We start from the raw sequence: 20248 nt of genomic DNA, 5'->3' as shown, positions 1-20248 counted from the left end.
CCTACGTGGAAAGCAAGTGTTTATAATTAAGATACACCCGTGGGCTAATCCTAGCATAATGAAATATGAGAACAGAATATTGGTGTAATAACTTCTATATACGTCTATCCAAATGACGGCAATTACAATTTTGTCCTGGCGCTGGGTGAAAACTCACTATTATACAAATGTTTTCATGAGGAAAATATATTACGAACAGTATTGTTATTTTTTCTTGATCGTTAGTGTATGTGTTATAGATTAATTAGACATATTATATATATACATATATATATATATATGTATATGTATATATATATATATATGTTTATATATAAATTTATATTTGTTTATTTATTTATCTGTTTGTTTATACTTATGTGTGTACGTGCGTACGCGGCAACACACGCACGCACGTGTAGCAGAACACACGGGAAGAGGCGCGTATATAACAGATAAACAGCGGCTACATCCGAGCCCGCCCGTGATGATAATAAACCTCGATAGCGACACCTAGGTGCGACAAGAAGGAAGAAGCGATGGTGGAGGAACACCTGTCTTCGAAGTCGCACCGTGAGAAACGTGTCACTGTGTCGCGCGTTTATGATCCCAATTACTAACAGCCTTAAAAGACATGAACCTGGCTGTTCTCTCAACTAACCCTTGTTTCCCTCTCTTGTTTCTATCCGCGTCTCTAACTCTCGATTGTACCGTTTGTATCGATTGCAGAATTTCTGTCATGTCTGAGAATAAACGCCCGTGTGGTATGTTACGAACATAGTTATTGTTTGCCTCTGTTGGTTTGAGTTACACCCTTTCCTACACCCACGCCTAGGCTTAGAGCGCCAGTAGATCCACGCCGCCTCTGCGCTCCTCCGTTACACTGGTACCGTGACCAGGATTCGAACCTGGGTTATTGCCCTCCTCCGTTACACACGCACGCACGGCACGCACGCACGACCCACGCACGCACGCACGCCACGAACGCACACACATGTGTGTCGTGCTTTTCGGTCTCAAAATATGTGTCCCAAAATAGTCAATGTCGGATTATCATTAAACCGCGTATTTTTGCTCAAAAATTGTGTAAATTGTGCAAACACCTGCCATAGATAGAATTATGTTCTCGGTGTCGTATACAGCCACTTACACTAAACTCAGTGTATTGTCTACAGCCCCAAGCAGAACCTCACAACTTTACTCAAGCTCTATAAATGATACGATCGTAGATATCACGTAAACACTTAATCGTACACCTATGCTATGTACACAGAAATGGCACGCACTCGTAACGTCGTCGCCGTTGAAGCCAAGATAATTTTCTTCGCCGATCTCACACGCTCAAACTGGACAGGGGGTAACTGACATGAACCCAGTACCAAAATGGAGTACGCGTCCCAAAACAGTTGGTCATATATATATATATATTACACTATATATTTATGACACATCTAGTAGATTTAATGAGGTTGAATGCACAGCACATTTATTCTGTCTCTATCTTATCCTTCTCTCTATCTCGTGTGCAATCACTCACCTCTCCAATCCCATATGATACGTTGATGGTCATGATTCCAGGGTTACCAGTCACCGGATCTCTTGTAAAGAGCACACCTGCAGCGTCTGCCTCTACCATCTCTTGTATGCAGACGCCGACATCTGCGGCTACAATCTGGCCGTGATTCCTGTAAAACAAACATATAATTCGCATCTAAACACGCATACCTTAGTCTGGAAAGAATACAGAATACAGTGTACCTGCGTTTGAACTCTAGCATGGCATTCACATACGTGTGCAGAACCAAGCAAATGACAACAAGGACAATGAGCCTGACTATATATAGACACAGGTTATACCTCTTATACGCAACAGCCTGCTGTGTGAATGATGATGCCCAACATTTTACAATGGCATTGCAAATCTGCAAAGATGACAATAATATTCAATTACTGTTTTGTAATTCTACGTCGAAAACTGCATATTTGTACCTATATAACTCCTATGCATGATACCACGTACGGATTTTATCTTGTGATCGACAATTGAAAAGGTTTCGTCATCCCTATGTTAAATATTGCATTTCAAAACATCTCTTACGGTGCAGATTTAGTCCTAACCTCTTTAATGCCAATGACACCAAGAAAAGTCTCCATCTGTCCAGCGAATGATGCTTCCCCGCCATCTTCCCCTAAAAATTAATACTAAAGATTATATCCTACAGTTGTATTAAGCGTTTAAGCATATATTACTAAATAGGCGCGAGTTATTTCTGATTGGTTAGCGTTAATAATCAGAAAGTTACATTTTGAATTTGATCTACTGATACTGAATACTGATTTTAAATCTTTCAATCATTACCTATAAAATAAGCAAATAATGTGCATAGAATTTGCCGGCAAGAACGTTAGCGAGCCACTAGGATTATGGACATAGTACGACCAGGGTTACATAATGATATAATTTATATATTATAGATCCAACTAATGTTTAAATTAAAATTCATTGTGGACTGTCATACAATATTGACATCAGATCCTACCAACAGCAGACGATCGTACAGCAAATGTCTTCTTGCTCCATTCATCGCCAAACAGCTCTGACAGTTGTTTCAACACTGCCCGTTCCAACTCCGGAGTCAGTTGAGTTTTGTTAAAGCTTTCAACAATGGCCTTGGACATCTCGTGAATATCACCTTCCTTTCGTTTACTGGAAAAAGGTTAGCGGCATTTAACGTTGTTTGTATTAACGCAATATAATCATATAATATATAGAATGTAACAATAGATAACGGACGATGGAACACGTTATGAATTACTTTGTATGTTGTTACTTATAAAGCCTATTTTTTTACATCTTTCAGTTATGTCTGTTCTGTGGCAAATAATAACAGAAATAAAATACTCGTAGATAATAATAATTTGAGATTATTTATTCCTGGTTATAATACATACTATGCAACATTTTCCAGCTCTTTGACAGCGGCACGTAGATGTTTGTTATCTTTCAGATGGTGCCTGTATGCGGCTACCGTCAGGCAGAAGCCCCTCGGAACTATGAACTGAACATAACGTGAAGTGTTTATACGCAAGTATAAACCCTACTATTATAGGTTTATTTACTTCCATTGGCGGCAATGTACAAACTACTGAGCGTCTAGCTCTTTGCAGAACTCGCTGGGGAACTGACTGAGAAACTTTTAAACAGGAACAACGTGAGCGTGTAAACATGATACCAACATGTACCTTGCCATCTAGCTGAGTCAGAAGAGCCAACTGCGTTCCCTTACCACCAACCAGCTGAGATGAAGCGCAGGCAGGTTTAGTGAACTCCAGTGTCAGGTCACAAGGTCGATTTATGTCGATCGCTTGAAAATGTAGAACACAATAAACAGACATACAAAGGCATACACGTCGTCCACACCAAATTTAAAAATTTCAATAATTTGGCTTAATCAATGTTTCTTATGTTCGATATGTCCGAAGTGTGAGATAATGACTCTGCAGCTCCTGCAATATTACACCCTTCTAACTTTAACATATTATACAAACTTACTTTCGTACTTACTTTACTTACATACACTATGACCACTCTTTCTGTTCGAATACAAAAGTAAATAACCAGCCGTTAAGTACGTTGACACCTCTAGCAAAAATACCTGAAGTATAATACCTGGTTCTTTTAGCAACGGGACTGACTTTTGAAGCCGTACTGGACAAAGTCCATTGTGTCTGAAAAAAAGAAAATATGATCACAGCGGAGAACTAGTAATCCTTGACGTGATGTCTATATTGGTGTATATATTCTACCAACTATCTAAGCCGACATCTTATACCAGAGTAATCACCGTGAATGATAACTGATAGAACAACAAGATACGAGACCTGTACATATACTCGGTGAAGCCCCAGCCGCGGACTCCATTCATCGTTACGTCAGTGAATTGTTTGTGGATCTTAACACTCCACCTTTCTCCTGAATAGACAATCTGATCCTGTTTCTTCTCGACCGAAAAGGCACACTGGAGGTGACCTGTACGTGGGAATAATTTAAACGTCGCGTCAGCATAAACGATGGATGGATGGATGGATGGATGGAATGGTCATGGACATGGCATGGATGGATGGATGGATGTGATGATGGATGGTGTATGGATGGATGGATGGATGGATGGCATGGATGGATTGGATGGATGGATGGATTGGATGGATGGATGGATGGATGGATGGATGGATGTTGATGGATGGATGGATGATGGATGATGGATGGGATGGAATGGATGGATGGATGGATGGATGGATGATGGATGATGGATGTATGGATGGATGGATGGATGGATGATGGATGGATGGATGGATGGATGGATGGATGATGGATGGATGGATGGATGGATGATGGTGGATAGATGGCATGGATGGATGGCTGGATGAAGATGGATGAAATGGATAAATGGATGGATGGATGGATGATAGATGGATGGATGGATGGATGGATGGATGGATGGAGATGGAGATTGGATGGATGGATGGATGGATGGCATGGATGGATGGATGGATGGATGGATGGATGGATGGATGGATGGATGGATGGATGGATGGAGGATGGATGATGGATGGATGGATGGATGGATGGATGATGGATGGAGGATGGATGGATGGATGGATGGATGAGATGGATGGATGGATGGATGGATGGATGATGGATGGATGGATGGATGGATGGATGGATGGATGGATGGATGGATGGATGGATGGAGATGGATGGATGGATGGTTGGATGGTGGATGGATGGATGGATGGTATGGATGGATGGATGGATGGGAGGTGGATGGATGGATGGATGGATGGATGGATGGATGGATGGATGGATGGATGGATGGATGGATGGATGCATGGATGGATGGATGGATGATGGATGGATGGATGGATGGATGGATGGATGGATGGATGGATGGATATGGATGGATGGATTGATGATGGATGGGATGGATGGATGGATGGATGATGGATGGATGGATGGATGGATGGATGGATGGATGGATGGATAGATGGATGAATGGATAGATGACTGGATGGATGGATGGATGGATAGATGGATGGATGGATGCGTGCATGGATAGATGGATGGATTCATGCATGCATGCATGAATGGATAGATGGTTGGATGAGTGGGTGGATGGGTTTGTGGGTGTATAGATGGACGAATAGAGAGATTTACATATAGCCTTACCTGTAACTGCATTAAAGCATAACTTGTCAGAAGGCGGTGTAATCTCTCCATGTAGAGATAAGTGCAGGTCAGTTGATTTCAGTGTACGTGTCTGTCCGCAGGGCAAAATCACATATCCGGAGACGATACTGAAAATGCGTCGGCAAAGGGAAAATTAATACAGTAAAAATCCGCGTATAAGAACCTGCATTTTTTCCAAGTCAGCCTGAAACGGTTCTTATATAATTGGTGTTTACTGGGAAATTATGCTATTTAGGTTCTTAAATAGGTTGTTATTTTTTAAGATAAAAAGCTGATTGTTGCTGGTAGAATATTGGTACGGTCCATTGTTTATATAAAATATGCATATAATTATGTCTAGATGACTGCAATCTAGACAAATACAAACCCTATTCTAGGTTATCTTATTTCTTGTTAGAACAAAACTAGATTAGATTGCTTGATAGAGCTTGTTTTGGTTAATTTATGAATTTTTAAGTGTTAACTGAATTTTATCAGATAAGAACCTGTTTCAAATTTTTGGCTAAAACAGGTTCTTATGTCAAGGGGGTCTAAATGGAAAATCTTAGCCGTACAGGTTCTTAATCACTAGGTTCTTATAAGCAGGTTTTTACTGTATCGTGTCCAAACATTCGCTTGCATTCGTCGTTTTCTGTAACATGGGTGTATCGGTTACGCTTGGAATCAATACAGTTATGATGCAATCGATAATATGATTACCTAACTTATCAAAATGACGTGGTCAAGCATTTCTGTCACTATAATAATTATATTGTATGTCTTCTTTATTATGTAATTTAAATTTTACCACAACGTAGTTACAGATCGGCTCTAAATCAGTGTAGCGTATACGTACTGAGAAAGAAACGAAGGAATACTTGCTGCCGAAAACGAGAAAAACGTTCCATCCTATTGAACAAAAAGTATAGAAATATCAATGTTAGCATCTTTTATTCACAATTGTTTTCATCTGGTAGCAAAGACACTTTATATAAAAGTTTTTTTTTATTTGTACATTTTTAAATTGATACCAAAGGATATACTCGTAGAGTATAGTCGTAGTCATTTTATTTACATTTGAATCGCATTTAGGTTTCATTTAGTCCTCCTCAGGGTAGGAGAATGACAGGTAGGAATAATAATTATTATTTCAATTTTAATGAAGGTGCATACTCAAGGTGGTTATAAGCCTGTGAGTTTCGAAGATCACATTGTTAAACATTTTAATACCCCGTACAGACTGCAAAATTTGATATGGTATTAAGCTTGGTGCGGGATAACTTATCCCGGGCCTGGCCCTCCTTCATTTGCGGGGCCAAATTGGTGCGGGCCAGCGCGTATCTGGAGCGGGGTAGCGTGTACACACTGCAAAAATTTGGCGCGCGTCTGACCTGCCCCAGTTTAATACCATATGAAAGTTGTAATCTGTACGCGGTATAAATAAACCTATAATACCATGATTTGATTATTATGTATCGTCGTTATTATAACAGCTGGTGCTCTCAGCAGATGCAGGTTGGCACTGGCCGTTAATCCACGTCAGCTAAACGAATAATAATCTAAATAATCTAACCTCTAGATATCCACAGTGTGACATGTATCTGTTGTACGTTGTCCAGTCGCGAATGCCCCAGGAGTGTTGCCTGACGCCCCTTAGCAGCAATGTCCTCTCTGGTTCTCTTGCGACAGTCAGTTTACCAAACAGCTGACCACAGACCTCATACCTCTGATGTTCCTCGCTACAAATAGTAAAACTGCATTATATTATGTTATGAAATGATTTCGTATTTTTGTTATGGGTACACATGAGTAAGAGCTATGATTTAAAGTGATTGTGTTCTCTTTCAATGTATATTACAATTATGATTTCTCCTAACTTCAAAGTTCTTCGTCTGCTTTTTTTTATTTTGCAAATGAGTGTCTTTTAAGCGCACCTAGATTTGCGTAAACGATTGAAGAAGGAGGCGTTCCACTTCTCTCTGGCAATAGCATCAGAAACCACGGATGGATCGTTGTCGTAATTCAAGGAAACCCGTTCCGTCAGAGCCTTCCACCTACCGACCAACGTTATGATTATGCATGCGCGTAATTTCAAGAGCTTTGTATGCTATGAGTGATGTTCGCTATTTACATTTTTTCATTAACGCATCTCCCGACAAGACCGACTTTTTTGCATGCAAGAATACATTTAAAAATATACACGTTGCGTTACGTATATTGTTTAAAACATCTATAAATTATTATTTTACTCCTACAGCTTCATGATCGTAAAATGTGGTTGTAAAACTTATTGCCATGAGTACACATACGTCTGCAATAAAATCCCGGGAAAATCTGCCAAAGATTGCACGTGGCTCGCAATTGTGTTATGACCACGATCCTGTGACTCTTTGATCACATATATACAGGTTGGTTTATCAAGTCTATTATAAATGTATGATGGCTGACGTGTTTTATTATAATAATTATATAGACATGTATATGGTGTGGTTACGTTTAATACAACGTATGACCATTGCATATAGAGCGTGTTATTTACAGCAAGTACTGTTATGGAAGATAATTTCATGCTATATATAGTACTTGATTGTCTCACAATTAGTATAAATAATCATGTGTGAATATTACGTATCTATACGAATATTACATAGACGTGTATGAATTTATTTTGCTCGTACGCTAGGCTAGCAGGGCCTGCTTTATGATGTGTGTCGTTGCGCTGCATGAGTCATATATATATTCAAATTATCTCCTGAAATTATCGATACAGTACTTACACGAAAGCAAACTCAACGTGGACGAGATTTCCTTCATCGTCGCGTCCCACTCGTTCTCTGTCCTTGCCTATAAAATTGCCAGTTTGTACACATATGTGTTCAGACCTTCACACTCACACTAACAATCGCAGACTCACGCACGCACGCACGCACGCACGCACGCACGCACGCACGCGCACACACACACACACACACACACACACACACACACACACACACAGAGAAGCGAAGAGAGGAGAGAGAGAGAGAGAGAGAGAGAGAGAGAGCGAAAGAGACAGTCGTCCTAACACACACACGAATGCCAGCACACGACCGCACGTCCGTACGAACGCACACACGTGCATATTCCCGCATGCGTACACCATTTACAAAATCACTTTATTCAATGTCACTCTTCTACATATTGATCATAATACCTCAGACGACCGTTGAATGTGAGCCTACACTTGGATAGCGGTTCTAAAACCTCAAACTTCAACCCTCCTGCAGTGAATGTTTGTCCATCGGTGTTATACACAGTTGTATCAGGAAACCCGGGAAAGTGGAAGTAACGGCCATCTTCTAGCTTCAGCATCAACCACACCTGTAGCATATATTTAAAGGGAAACTGAAAGCTTTCAAACTTCAATCAAGGTGTTTATCAAAGAAACCAAGAACTGCATGTGTACTCTAAGGAAAAACAGGGTAGTTATATTATCGTTCAACATAAGGTTTATGACACATATATATATTATCAAGAGCGTATAAAGAAGGAGCGCGTACAGCGGTGAAATGCTGAAACCATGTTGCAGTATTGTTCGTAGGGTCTATGTCCCCCTGACCTCTGTTTGACCTGGCTCGTTTAGCTATTTCTGACTAACCCTAACCCTAACCCTAACCCTATATATATATATATATTATTCAGGAATAGCTAAACGAGCCAGGTCAAACAGAGGTCAGGGGGACATAGACCGTATCTGCTGCAGGCTCAGTCGAATTAAGAAACTTTGCCCGTTTTATTTTAACGATTCCTTGCAGTAGTTGATCAGCTGTCCTAAATATAAAACAAACCGCTTGTCCCTACGATGCTCCTACGCTGAGATAATGAGCGGTGAAAATCTGGTATTTTTGCCGAAAACCGACTCGAGATCCGTGTTTGCTGCGACCCTCTCTCGCACAGGCACTTGGGCCGTTTCAATAAGAAAATTATGGTTAACAAGAGCCGCAGAGCGTCTGGGTTCATCTGAGGTCTGTTGCTAAGGTTATAAACGTAACATTTAAGTCGTGCGTAGTGACACTTTTGTTAGGCGCAGATATGCAGATACGCAGTTACGTACACATCATTTCAGCAACCTGCATTCTGCATACCTCCCAAATCCCATTGGTTGATACAAATCGCGTGCCTGAAACTCCTGTTTTATGGTGGATTGTGACCCTCCCTAACCCTTCTTTTTTTTTTTATTAATTGTTGTAAAAATTATTTGTTGTTATTAAATTGTTGTAAATAAATCATGTAAATATTTGCGTTAATTGGGAAAAAAATAGTTAAATGGATAAAGATAGAAAAATACATAAAACAGGTAAATAAAAAAAATCAGATGGGATTCGAGCCAACGACCTTTGAGTCGTGACACCTGTGCTGTACGCGTTCGGCTATCCAAGCTTATTGGGTTTCTAGATTATGGATGTGCCATGAATATGACAACACTGTCACGTCATTGCGGCAGTTCAGGAATCCATGTTTAACCCTCCTCTTGAGGGTCAAAAGATTATCAGACACTTACTCTTCGCACGTCAGTGGAAAGCTCATTTCATGGTCCTTTCAATAAAGTGATAAAAATGGTAGGTCAGCGCTGAAACAAAAAAGTTTTTCACTCTGTCCATTAGGCCATGTCCTCAGAAAATGTCTGATATCTGACCTTTCCCCACTGCTCTTTGACCTGTGACCTCAAATTAGTTTCGCTCTGGTGATGGGTTTCCTCCTAAATAATATAATCCGGTAATATACACCGAATATTAAGAGCATAGGTCGAGCCGTTAAGATTTGTGCCGCAATTCCGTATTTCCTCCTATACTTTAAGTTAAGGGGGAAATATTCCCTCTCCGTTTACACATCTTGACCTTTGACCCTTGACCCCCAAATTTGTCATCCTGAGTCCTTCTCACGATCCCCTCCAGACGTCCCGAATATCGTGACCGTACGTCGAGCGATTAAGATTCGCAGTGGCTGGAGGTACGGTAGCCGTCGTTCGTTGAAGCCCCTTTTTGGCGTTAGGGTTAGGGTTAGGGTTTGCCCGCGTCTAGGCGTAGAGCTTAGGGTTCAGGGTTTTAGGGTTCTCAGCTCAGTCAGAACTCTCAAAATCGCTCGAATCTTAATTTCCCAAGCGGTCATTCTGAAATCTTGCGCCACCGCCGCCATCTTTTGCTCGTTAAGTATAAAGCGTAATGACTCCCCTACCCGTAGTCTCGAAACATTAAATACGGCTACCGCTCACCCGTACCACTGCCATTAAGGTGTCCCCTGTCCCAACGGTTGACCGACGCACGACGGACCACGGATACCACGCACTGACATGCGATTCTACAAGCGCTATCTGACTACGTCAGATAGCTAAAAAGACAAGCCTGGCAGACTATACCTACCCAGACCAGTCCTAATGCTTCATTTACCCTAATAAAACTTCACTTACAATACCGTCCAATACATCCGCTGCCCAAAACATCTCCCAATAGCGCGCCCACCCCATGTTCACAAATACACATAATATTATAATACCTCGGCTATTTGCTGCACAATGCTCTCGGCCGCTATATGCACCATGCCTACATATCGCCTCCACCTACGGTAGTCAAAGGTTTGCAACTGACCGGCCGAAAACCATGCGTTTCTCGCCACAACATACTCTATCGCTCCGCTGACCAAGTCACCAACTACAACCAGTACTAGTACGGGTTAGCCCAACAACTAGCTTGTGAGGAATGGGTTCGGTGAGCGCAACGAACCGTTGTTAGGAAATAGCTACACGTGTTTCTGTAAAGGAAGAGAACGTTTCTATAAATCAAACATGGGTGGCGGGCGTTACAATGCCTGAAGCCCGGTATGTTGGCGGACAATTCATCTCAGTGTTTGTAAAACCGACAAATGTGGACTAAATTGACAACCGCGTACCCACCATAAGCAACGGCCACCGCTCCTACTTTATCCTCGAGCACCTGCATGCGCTATTGTAACACATCTGCCCCCCCCCCCACCTACCACCCACCACTGTAGTACGTACATATTAGACACACCTCTCGTATTACTTTCACTACCGTTTAGTCTGACCGTTATTGTTGCATTCTGACCACCTCACGATGGCACCGCCAGTCACAACGAAAGCGCTCGCTCGAGCCACACTCCTCCAAGCGCCCAACCTCACCCGGCTCCCCAAGCCCAGGTGCGAGAAACAAAACAAAAAAAAAAAAACTATCCGCGCATTTGGCGCGTATCCGTTGCGTAATGCGTATTCGTCTTTGTCCAGGGAAATCAATACAGAAATCGGTCACTCACATTAAAAGCACATGAACTGAGTAAAACTCAACTCAAGTTGTCCTATTTCAGAGTGTTCATCTCCTCTTTGCCTCACGCGCCCCACCTAGCCGTATCTTAAGTTTAAATGTTTTTTATCTCGCACGCACAGGCTTCACGGAGTATCATTCGCTTTCATACTTAACCCGAGACCAACAGACGCGCCCGGCCCGGTGGCTCCAGATTCGAAATACCTCCGCTGGCGGACACTAAAATTCACGATTGAGAGTTAGATGAGCCATAGACACCTAATACTCCACCATTTGCTGAAAAAAATGGCGTCAACTGACAAGCCAAACAGCAAATCTGTCAACTGTTATTACCCCAAGAAAACAAGCTCCCTCTATAACATATCAAAACTCTTAAAAATCCTCGCTGGGGAAGCTTCCCATGGCGTTCCCATTTTTCAAAATGCCGCCATACAACTGATATTTTCCCTATACCTCCGCTTCTAAATTAACATAGAGCTTTGATTTAAGTGCAAACAATACATTTTCAGGACAAGCGAATCAAAAAATGACACACAGTTTAATAATGCTAAACTGACAAAAAGCCGAAATGCAGCCAAAACACCATCTTCGATGGTGCCGGAACACAACGCGCCAGCCTATTCCACAGACCTGACAGTTCGCTGCCGCCCCGTCGTCGCCCCCCCTCACTCTCGTCCGTGAGCATAGCCCTCGTCCGCCAGTGTTACGCCCATCCATCACCTTTCGCCAACCACTATGCGCGACAAACCCACCCGATACAGCATAAAGATCTTAGCCACAAGATAAGGGTCTGAATGACATATCTGCTCCTGGCGGGCTTCCACACAGAAAATATTCTTAGAGCCTCGTGCGTCATTCCGTCTTGATGTGCGTATTCTAGGTGAGCTGCGTTAGCTGAATCTCGGTAGTTATACTCTTATTCATGACAATCTTTCCCGGGTTACATATGATGTACAGACAACTGCTTATTGCCAAGCAGCTACGATGACATGCTCCTTGTCTGATGCCAGCATCTGAATGCCTGTGATTTTGTCAGACATACTTGATGCTACTCCCTCAACCATCTTGCAAGCCACATTACCACTGGAGGAGACCAATGACCAACAATGTCACCATATGATTAGCCTACGACAGACGGAACTGGAAACACTGATCTTGATAACTTGCTGCCCTCCTACAAGAACCTGATAGAAGTTCCGTGTCTGCAGAGGAGTTCTGCCCTAATGATGATGGTTAACCAACCAAGACTCTCAGCCAAAACCGAATCTTGAATCCTCTAGGACTACCACATTTGGTCTACAGTACTATGCGAGAATGGGGCATACTACCGTGAAGTTTGTCAGGACAGAGCGCATTGGCAACTGAGTCGTGCACCTTGAAGCTGTCGTCAGAAGCGCCCCTACTGACAGCCTCTGGGCACAACCTCTACTACCAAATCCACCCCGCCCTCTATGTGCACCGGATGATCAAAGCTCAAGGATGCATTCACACAGATGTGTTACATACTATTCGAAGAAGGGTCCCATGTTGTCAGAAGAAGTGTCATCGCCTATGGCTGGTCTTTCCTTACATCTCTACCATCGAACAGGTCCTGATGAGATATGAAAGACCAGCAGCTGCCTGACGAGAGGCCGAAGCAGATCAGCTCAGCAACAGTCTTCTTCACATATGGCTCCTCCATCCTTTGCTCTGTGCTGAACGTCAACAATGCTATGCGAGCACCTCACGAGGCGTCAACTCAAACACTGCCCTGAAACAAAACTAAGACATGACAAATGCTAGACAATCACTTGACAATGAAAGACACACATGCATGTATCACGCTATCGCCAAGAGGAGAACACCCTTCAGCTCAGACCGCAGCGTTGCGCAGGGCATCTTCACAGGGGCATTGCAACCAGCACAGTCAATGTGAGCTCAGCAAAAAACTGGTGGAGACACTATCCTGACCAACATGGATGACAATGACTCTCGACTACACATTCAAAGAGCGAAGATCAGTGCCATCAACTTGCGCCGAAATTGGCCATTAAAGATGATTGTGAGGCAGTACCAGGTGGATCCCAAAAGCCTGCTTTCCACGCGATCTAGACAATTGCGCCAAAAGCGACAGAGGATCTTGAGTCTGCTGTTCAATATGCAGCTGTGCCACTTACCCAACCAGCTCTGTTTGATCACACTGCTCCCCCTCCGTACAGCCACAGAAGGCGAGTCGCTAGCAGATGCTATCTGACACTCCGACACACCGATTCACCTAGGTCCACGCAATCCATCGGAACGCTGGCTCGATATATATCAAAGTATTTGCACGCAATACACAGAAGTATCGTCACCAAAAACGATTGGACAGGCAACATCGGTTTGATGGCTATGAATCGTACATCAACAAAGACACCAACATACTCCCAATGACGTAGCGCCAGAGGAATGCTGGAGCAAGGTGACGTTTGATGAAGATATGCACGTTCACAATGAAAAGGAACAATTCCTCCAAACAAGACAATTAAACAACAGCCGTCATCAACATGCTGTCAGCACCAAAACTACCGGGCACAGACACTCCCCAGACACATCATTCTTTGCAGGATACGCGATCTCTCATAGTGCAGAGGCTTAGTGACTCTGCAGCACCACCTGATGGACAGATCTGTTAATCCTTCCTACTATCCACACGCAACCATCAAGTCATGTAACCTGTTCTTCCTATACCCTAGCCAACGAAGAAGTGAAGAAACCGCTGTCTGAAATAAGTCTGTCAAGCAGCAGTTAAGCCCCGATGTATCACAGCACATTCTTCTTCATGCACGCTCTCCTGGATTGAACTACTTCCCGCGTGGTATGGCAAATCTGGCAACGGAGCTCCTCTCAACACCAATCAAACCAGTACGCACGCCGTAAACAAGCAATGGTTGCATGTATAATATCTGAAATGTGTTCATGGATTCCTGGGCCCCAGAAATGCGTATGTTTCCACTTAAAATCAAGCCTTAATCAGTAGAAGCGAATATATGTGAAATATCCAGCGTTTATTGCGGGTAATTTGCGAAAAGGCTGCCATCGGCCTGTGGCCATTTAGCTTATCAAATGTTTTCAATGGCATTCCTTCCCCTGAAAATGTATTTTATCTATCTAATATCTATAAATCTCTTATATTAGTAAGCAGACGATAATCTAGCGAATATCTAGTTTTATGGCCCATCTCTTGAAAAATGGCCGCCATCCGGAACCTTCACACCAGGATTTCCTTCAAGAGTTTATGCTTATAGTGGACGACGTTCCCAAGGGCCATAAAACAGTTGAACACTTCTGTTGCCAATTGTCCGAGTCATATCACATAGATCTCGGACCTATAACTCCTAACCCTAAACCTAACCCTACCATAACCTAATCCTAACCCTAACCCTAACCCTAACGCCAAAAAGGGGCTTCAACGACCGACGGCTACCGTACCTCCAGCCACTGCGTATTTGTTTTGGACATTCAAACATTACATTGGCGACGTTCGGATGTGAAGATGAATCTACCACAATTTGAACGATTTTCTGTGCATGATGAGCCGGCAACAGTGGGGAAACGTTGGGCGAAATACGTCAAGAGACTGGATAAATTGTTCACGGCATTTGCTGTTACGGATGCCAATCAACAACGGGCGCTATTTCTCCACTACGCTGGTCCAGAGGTTTCCGATATCTTCGACACGTTACCGGATACAGGTGAGGACTACACATCAGCTAAAGCAGCACTCGAGAAGCATTTCTGTCCGTCAGTAAGCATTGAATGCGAACGTTTCGTGTTCAGACAGTGTTGACAAAATGATGAAGAGACTGTTGATCAATATTGTCACAGACTACAAAAACTTGCAGTTTCCTGTGATTTTACGGACAGAAATGCTGAAATCACAGATTATTCTTGGGTGTCGGTCACAACACCTACGCCGACATGCATTGCGAGATACAATCACACTGGACAAACTTCTTGCTACAGCTCGGGCCTATGAGCAAGCGGATCACCATGCTGCGGTAATAGAGGGTACAGAAGCTACCGATACAACTGTCCATGCTGTCAGGATTCGCACTAGCCCAGCAGTGTATAACCAGAGACAGTCGCAGCAACGGTATCCAGCAAGGTTTGAACGCCGCACATGCCGCAACTGTGGGGGTGGGTTTCCACATATGAGCAAACCTTGTCCAGCCAAGGGCAAGACATGTCATGACTGTGGTAAGCAAAATCATTTTGCCAAGTACTGTTTGTCTAAACATAGACCCACAGCTGTGAAGCACATCCAAGCTAGCACCAGTCATGATGCCACTGTGCGTGATTCAGTTCCAGACCAGCAACCTCCCAATCCAGGTCAAGACGAACACTATCAGTTTCATGTAGAAGCACGACCAATGCCTAAACCAACGGTAACTGTCAATGTAGACGGCACTCCCATCAATGCTGTTATCGATACGGGGGCGTCAGTCATGATGATGTCTCTGCGGTCATTCGCACGGCTCCAGCCGCAGCCACGTCTGGTACCGCCTTCCGTTCCGGTGTACGGATACGGAAATTCAACTCCTCTTGATGTCAGGGGTACCTTCACAGCAAAGGTCAGTTACAGGTCATCATCTGCAGACACTGAAATTTACGTTACCTCCCATGATGGCGACACACTTTTGAACTTTGCAACAGCCACTGCGCTTGGTCTGGTGGAGCTTGCGTATGCCACATCAGCTAGTCCTGAATCTGTATATCCAGATCGGTTTACTGGCATAGGCAAACTGAACAATTATCGATACCACATACAAGCAGACTCTTCGGTATCTCCTGTAGCCATTCCTCATCGTCGGATCCCGTTTCATATGCGCCGTAAAGTAGAACAGAAGCTTGATCGATTGTTAGAACTTGATATCTTCGAGAAGGTGGAGAACACACCAACGCCGTGGGTCTCGCCTATTACGGTCGTACCTAAGCGTGATAGTGAGGCCATTCGCATTTGTGTTGATATGCGCAACGTCAACACTGTCATTAAGCGTGAACGTCACATCATTCCGACGGTTGATGATCTCATCGCTTCTCTCAATGGAGCAACAACATTCAGCAAGTTGGACTTAAATTCTGGCTATCATCAGATCGAACTCGATGAAGAGTCGCGTCAGTACACAGTCTTCTCTACACATGTTGGCCTCTTCAGATATAAGCGCCTGAATTTTGGTATTTCCTCAGCGTCAGAGATCTTTCAGCAAGCAGTACAGTCTACTTTTCATGACCTATCAGGTGTGCTGAACATCAGCGATGACATCCTTGTCTTCGGTCGCAGTCAAGCGGAGCATGATGCACGACTCGAGGCGGTTATGCAGCGCCTCCGCAAGGTGAACCTGACGATAAATCCTGCTAAGTGTGTCTTTGGCACTGATCGCGTCATGTACTTTGGACATGTCTTCGCAGAACAAGGGATCAGTCCCGACCCGCGAAAGGTGGATGCAATGAACGCTGTCACAGAGCCACAGAATATCTCAGAAATGCGCAGTTTTCTGGGAATGGTGAACTACTGTGCACGCTTCATTCCAGACCTGGCGTCTATCTCTGCACCACTCAGAAACCTCACAAAGGCTGACGTGCCTTGGACTTGGGGACCATCAGAGACAGCGGCATTCAGTAGCATCAAGGAACTAGTCTCAAAACATTGCACTATGGTATACTTCAACCCTGCAAACCAGACTGAGGTAATTGTTGATGCAGGCCTCCATGGTCTTGGTGCAATTCTTGTCCAGCATGACTCACGAACACAGTCGGTCGTCCCTATCGCACTCGCTAGTCGGTCATTAACGCCGGTCAAACAGCGGTACTCGCAGACTGAAAGAGAAGCTCTTGCCGTAACATGGGCTATCAGGCATTTTCACATCTATCTATACGGTGGATCATTTGTGGTCATTACCGATCACAAGCCGCTATTAGCAATGTTCAACAATGCTAGTTCGAAGCCGTCCATACGCATCGAACGCTGGCTAATGCGCCTGCAAGCGTACGACTTTGAAGTAAAGTACCATCCTGGAAAACTGAATCCCGCAGATTATATGTCGCGGCACCCACAAGCTACTCACAATGCAGGAATATCAGCTGAGAAAGAAATCGCTGAGCAACATGTTTCTTTCATCACAGCACACGCGATTCCAAAGACAGTCACGCGTGATGACATAGTTTCAGCCACAGGCGCCGATGACGTCCTCCAGTATTGTATGCGCGCGGTCCAGAAAGATAACTGGAAAGATTTTCTAGAATCTGCAGACGCGTCCTTACAGTCTGAATACAGGAGCCTTCATGAAGTTCGTGATCGACTGACAGTATCGGAAGGAAACAGCATGCTTCTGCGTGATCATCGCATTGTCATACCACGTTCGCTTAGACAGCGTATAATTGACATAGCGCATGAGGGCCATCAAGGCATAACGAAGACCAAGGCTCTTTTGCGTGAGAAGGTATGGTTCCCCTCCATCGATCGTCTGACTGAACGCACAGTTCGTGATTGTCTATCTTGTCAGATGAACGCGGTTGAGCACGCCAAAGAACCACTTAAAATGACTGAGCTTCCGCAGCTACCGTGGTCGGAAGTCAGCGTGGACTTCGCCAACTTACCCAGCGGTGAACACATGTTGGTAGTCATTGATGATTATTCACGTTTTGTGGAAGTAGAGATTGTTTCCTCTACTGCCGCAAGTCTCGTCATTCCGAAACTTGACCGGATCTTCTCGAGCTTCGGAGTTCCCACGGTGGTCCGTACCGATAATGGTCCACCATTCAACAGGGCAGAATTCAGTAAGTTTGCGCAATACCTGGGATTCCAGCACAGGAAAGTGACACCACGTTGGCCTCAAGCAAATGGTGAGGTGGAAAGATTCATGAAAACGCTCAAGAAAGTCTATCGCTGTGCTATCGCTGAACATAAGTGCTGGAAGCAGGAAGTGTACAAGTTCTTAAGCAACTATCGCGCAACGCACTCTACCACAGGGGTTCCCCCAGCGACACTGTTATTTGGACGGGGGGTACGCACGCGTCTCCCTGAAACGCCATCCACTAGTTTGCAACGTCGCGATGACGTCGACACTTTCGTCCGCGATCGCGATCAAGAAAAGAAGCAACGCATGAAGAGCTACGCCGACAACCGCGGAAAGACTCGCACATCTCGAATCGCTGTTGGTGACACGGTGCTTGTCCGTAGAGATGGAACGGTTCCAAAGCATCAGTCACCATATCTTCCGCAGCCATACAAAGTGGTGAGATAGCGCGGATCTCGTATCATAGTTCGTTGTGGCAATCACTACATTACGCGTAACTGTTCTCGTTTCAAGTTCTATAGCGGTCCTTTCCCTCACAATCGCCACAACGATGATGATGACGACATTGAAACTGACTTCGCGCCAAACGCACATGATGTCCCAATGCCAGCAGGTCATCCGCCACCTGCTGTACCAAGGCGCAATCCCCATCGCGAGAGCTGTCCTTCATTACGCTTTCGCGATTTTGTACCTTGACTGACTAGTCAAAAGTGAAGTTTTATTCAAATGCCCTGGTCAGAGGTGTGGCCAATAAGCCATATATCCAGAACTATATCAGTGACCAGATGGGTTTTCACTTACGTTGCATTTGTGAATGATGTAATTGATTTACGATATACAGTTGATGTTTTAGTTGATGTTGAAAGCTGTATAGGCATTTTGTTCACATGGTTATAGTTGTGAATTTTAAAATCTTGTTTCTTGTAGGCTGCAGAGTTTTCAAATAAGATGTGTAAAATTTTGAACAGGTTATATTCAGTTAAAAAAAAAGAGTCATAGTCAGCATGTTATCATAAGTAAGCAGTTTGAAGTTCTTCAGTTAATAACCTCGGTTAGCAATTATGTACATGACATTGTAAGCCTAAGGGTTAAACTATTCTTAGCATAAGATCTAAAATTCTATCCAACGTGAGGAGGAATGTAGTATCGTAGATATAGAATCTGTAATATTTATACGTAATCTGTAATATTTATATTATTGTTAAGTTGAGCGGTTATTGTTTGATTCTGACACTAGGTGGCAGCAGGTCACAAGAGCTGATGACAAGCTCAAGCAATACCGGGAAGCGGGTGTATCGTTATTGGTTTCATTTGGTAGAGTTGTGTACGTCTTTTGGTCCAGGAAATCGAACAGAAATCGGTCACTCACATTAAAAGCATGAACCAGTAAAACTCAACTAATGTGTCATTAGTGTTATTTGTTTTGGACATTCAAACATTACAACCACCACCACCACCATGCGCTATATGGGCCGTAGGAAAGTGTACTAACTCTAATATATCTCGCGAACGAATTGAGTTACATTTCTCTAGGCTAATATATTATACGCACGGCTATGGACGGTAGAAAGTGTACTAACTATCATATGGTGCGAACGATTTGAGTTATATTTCTAAAATTCTAGATTCATATGTCTTTGCTGTGGTGTCTGTGAATTTTGAGTTTATTGAAGCACGAATAGTTTAATTAATTACCAAAAATATACGTGCGGTATCATAGGCTAATATACGCACGGCTATAAACGGTAGAAAAGTGTATCTATATATAAAGTTGTTCAGCCGAATTTGTGTGTTCGCGCATAACTAGAGAACTCCGCAGCCTAGATGAAAACTAAAGATATTTTCAGAATCAGCACGTCTGGGAAGGGGTTCTGGCTGAAAAAAAAATTTAAAAAAAATTAAAAGTTAAA

The 20248-nt window shown here is 43.5% G+C and overlaps 2 protein-coding genes across 4 annotated transcripts in view; one reads left to right on the top strand and one right to left on the bottom strand.

Moving 5' to 3' along the window:
- Positions 1-8562, bottom strand: part of LOC106806705 (uncharacterized phosphotransferase YvkC-like) — a 15423-nt gene extending 6861 nt beyond the window's left edge. For all 3 annotated transcript variants that reach the window (XM_014808720.1, XM_014808722.1, XM_014808721.1), the window contains exons 1-12: positions 8400-8562; positions 6780-6945; positions 6063-6115; positions 5207-5334; positions 3862-4009; positions 3650-3708; positions 3223-3344; positions 2932-3038; positions 2520-2686; positions 2098-2168; positions 1837-1901; positions 1517-1664 (exon numbers count right to left, since the gene is read on the bottom strand). In XM_014808720.1, the coding sequence (XP_014664206.1) occupies positions 1517-1664; positions 1837-1901; positions 2098-2168; positions 2520-2686; positions 2932-3038; positions 3223-3344; positions 3650-3708; positions 3862-4009; positions 5207-5334; positions 6063-6115; positions 6780-6945; positions 8400-8557 (1392 nt within the window). In that variant the 5' untranslated portion in view covers positions 8558-8562. The remainder of the gene's footprint in view (positions 1-1516; positions 1665-1836; positions 1902-2097; positions 2169-2519; positions 2687-2931; positions 3039-3222; positions 3345-3649; positions 3709-3861; positions 4010-5206; positions 5335-6062; positions 6116-6779; positions 6946-8399) is intronic.
- Positions 8563-15034: 6472 nt separating this feature from the next.
- Positions 15035-18785, top strand: LOC106806698 (uncharacterized protein K02A2.6-like). The gene is made up of 2 exons (XM_014808712.1): positions 15035-15233; positions 15505-18785. The coding sequence occupies exons 1-2, from the start codon at positions 15035-15037 to the stop codon at positions 18783-18785; spliced, it is 3480 nt and encodes a 1159-aa protein (XP_014664198.1).
- The last annotated feature ends 1463 nt before the right edge of the window (positions 18786-20248 follow it).

Source organism: Priapulus caudatus, unplaced genomic scaffold, assembly GCF_000485595.1.
Source record: "Priapulus caudatus unplaced genomic scaffold, Priapulus_caudatus-5.0.1 Scaffold175, whole genome shotgun sequence".
Classification (NCBI taxonomy): Eukaryota; Metazoa; Priapulida; class Priapulimorpha; order Priapulimorphida; family Priapulidae; genus Priapulus; species Priapulus caudatus.
Note: the sequence above shows the minus strand (reverse complement) of the source record. Positions and strands in the feature narration are given on the sequence as shown.

Bases quoted from the DNA above. Each gene is read 5' to 3' on its own strand.
- LOC106806698 (XM_014808712.1), top strand. From the start codon at position 15,035: ATGAATCTACCACAATTTGAACGATTTTCTGTGCATGATGAGCCGGCA. The intron at 15,234-15,504 runs GTGAGGACTACA...TTCTTGCTACAG, and splicing joins CGACACGTTACCGGATACAG to CTCGGGCCTATGAGCAAGCG.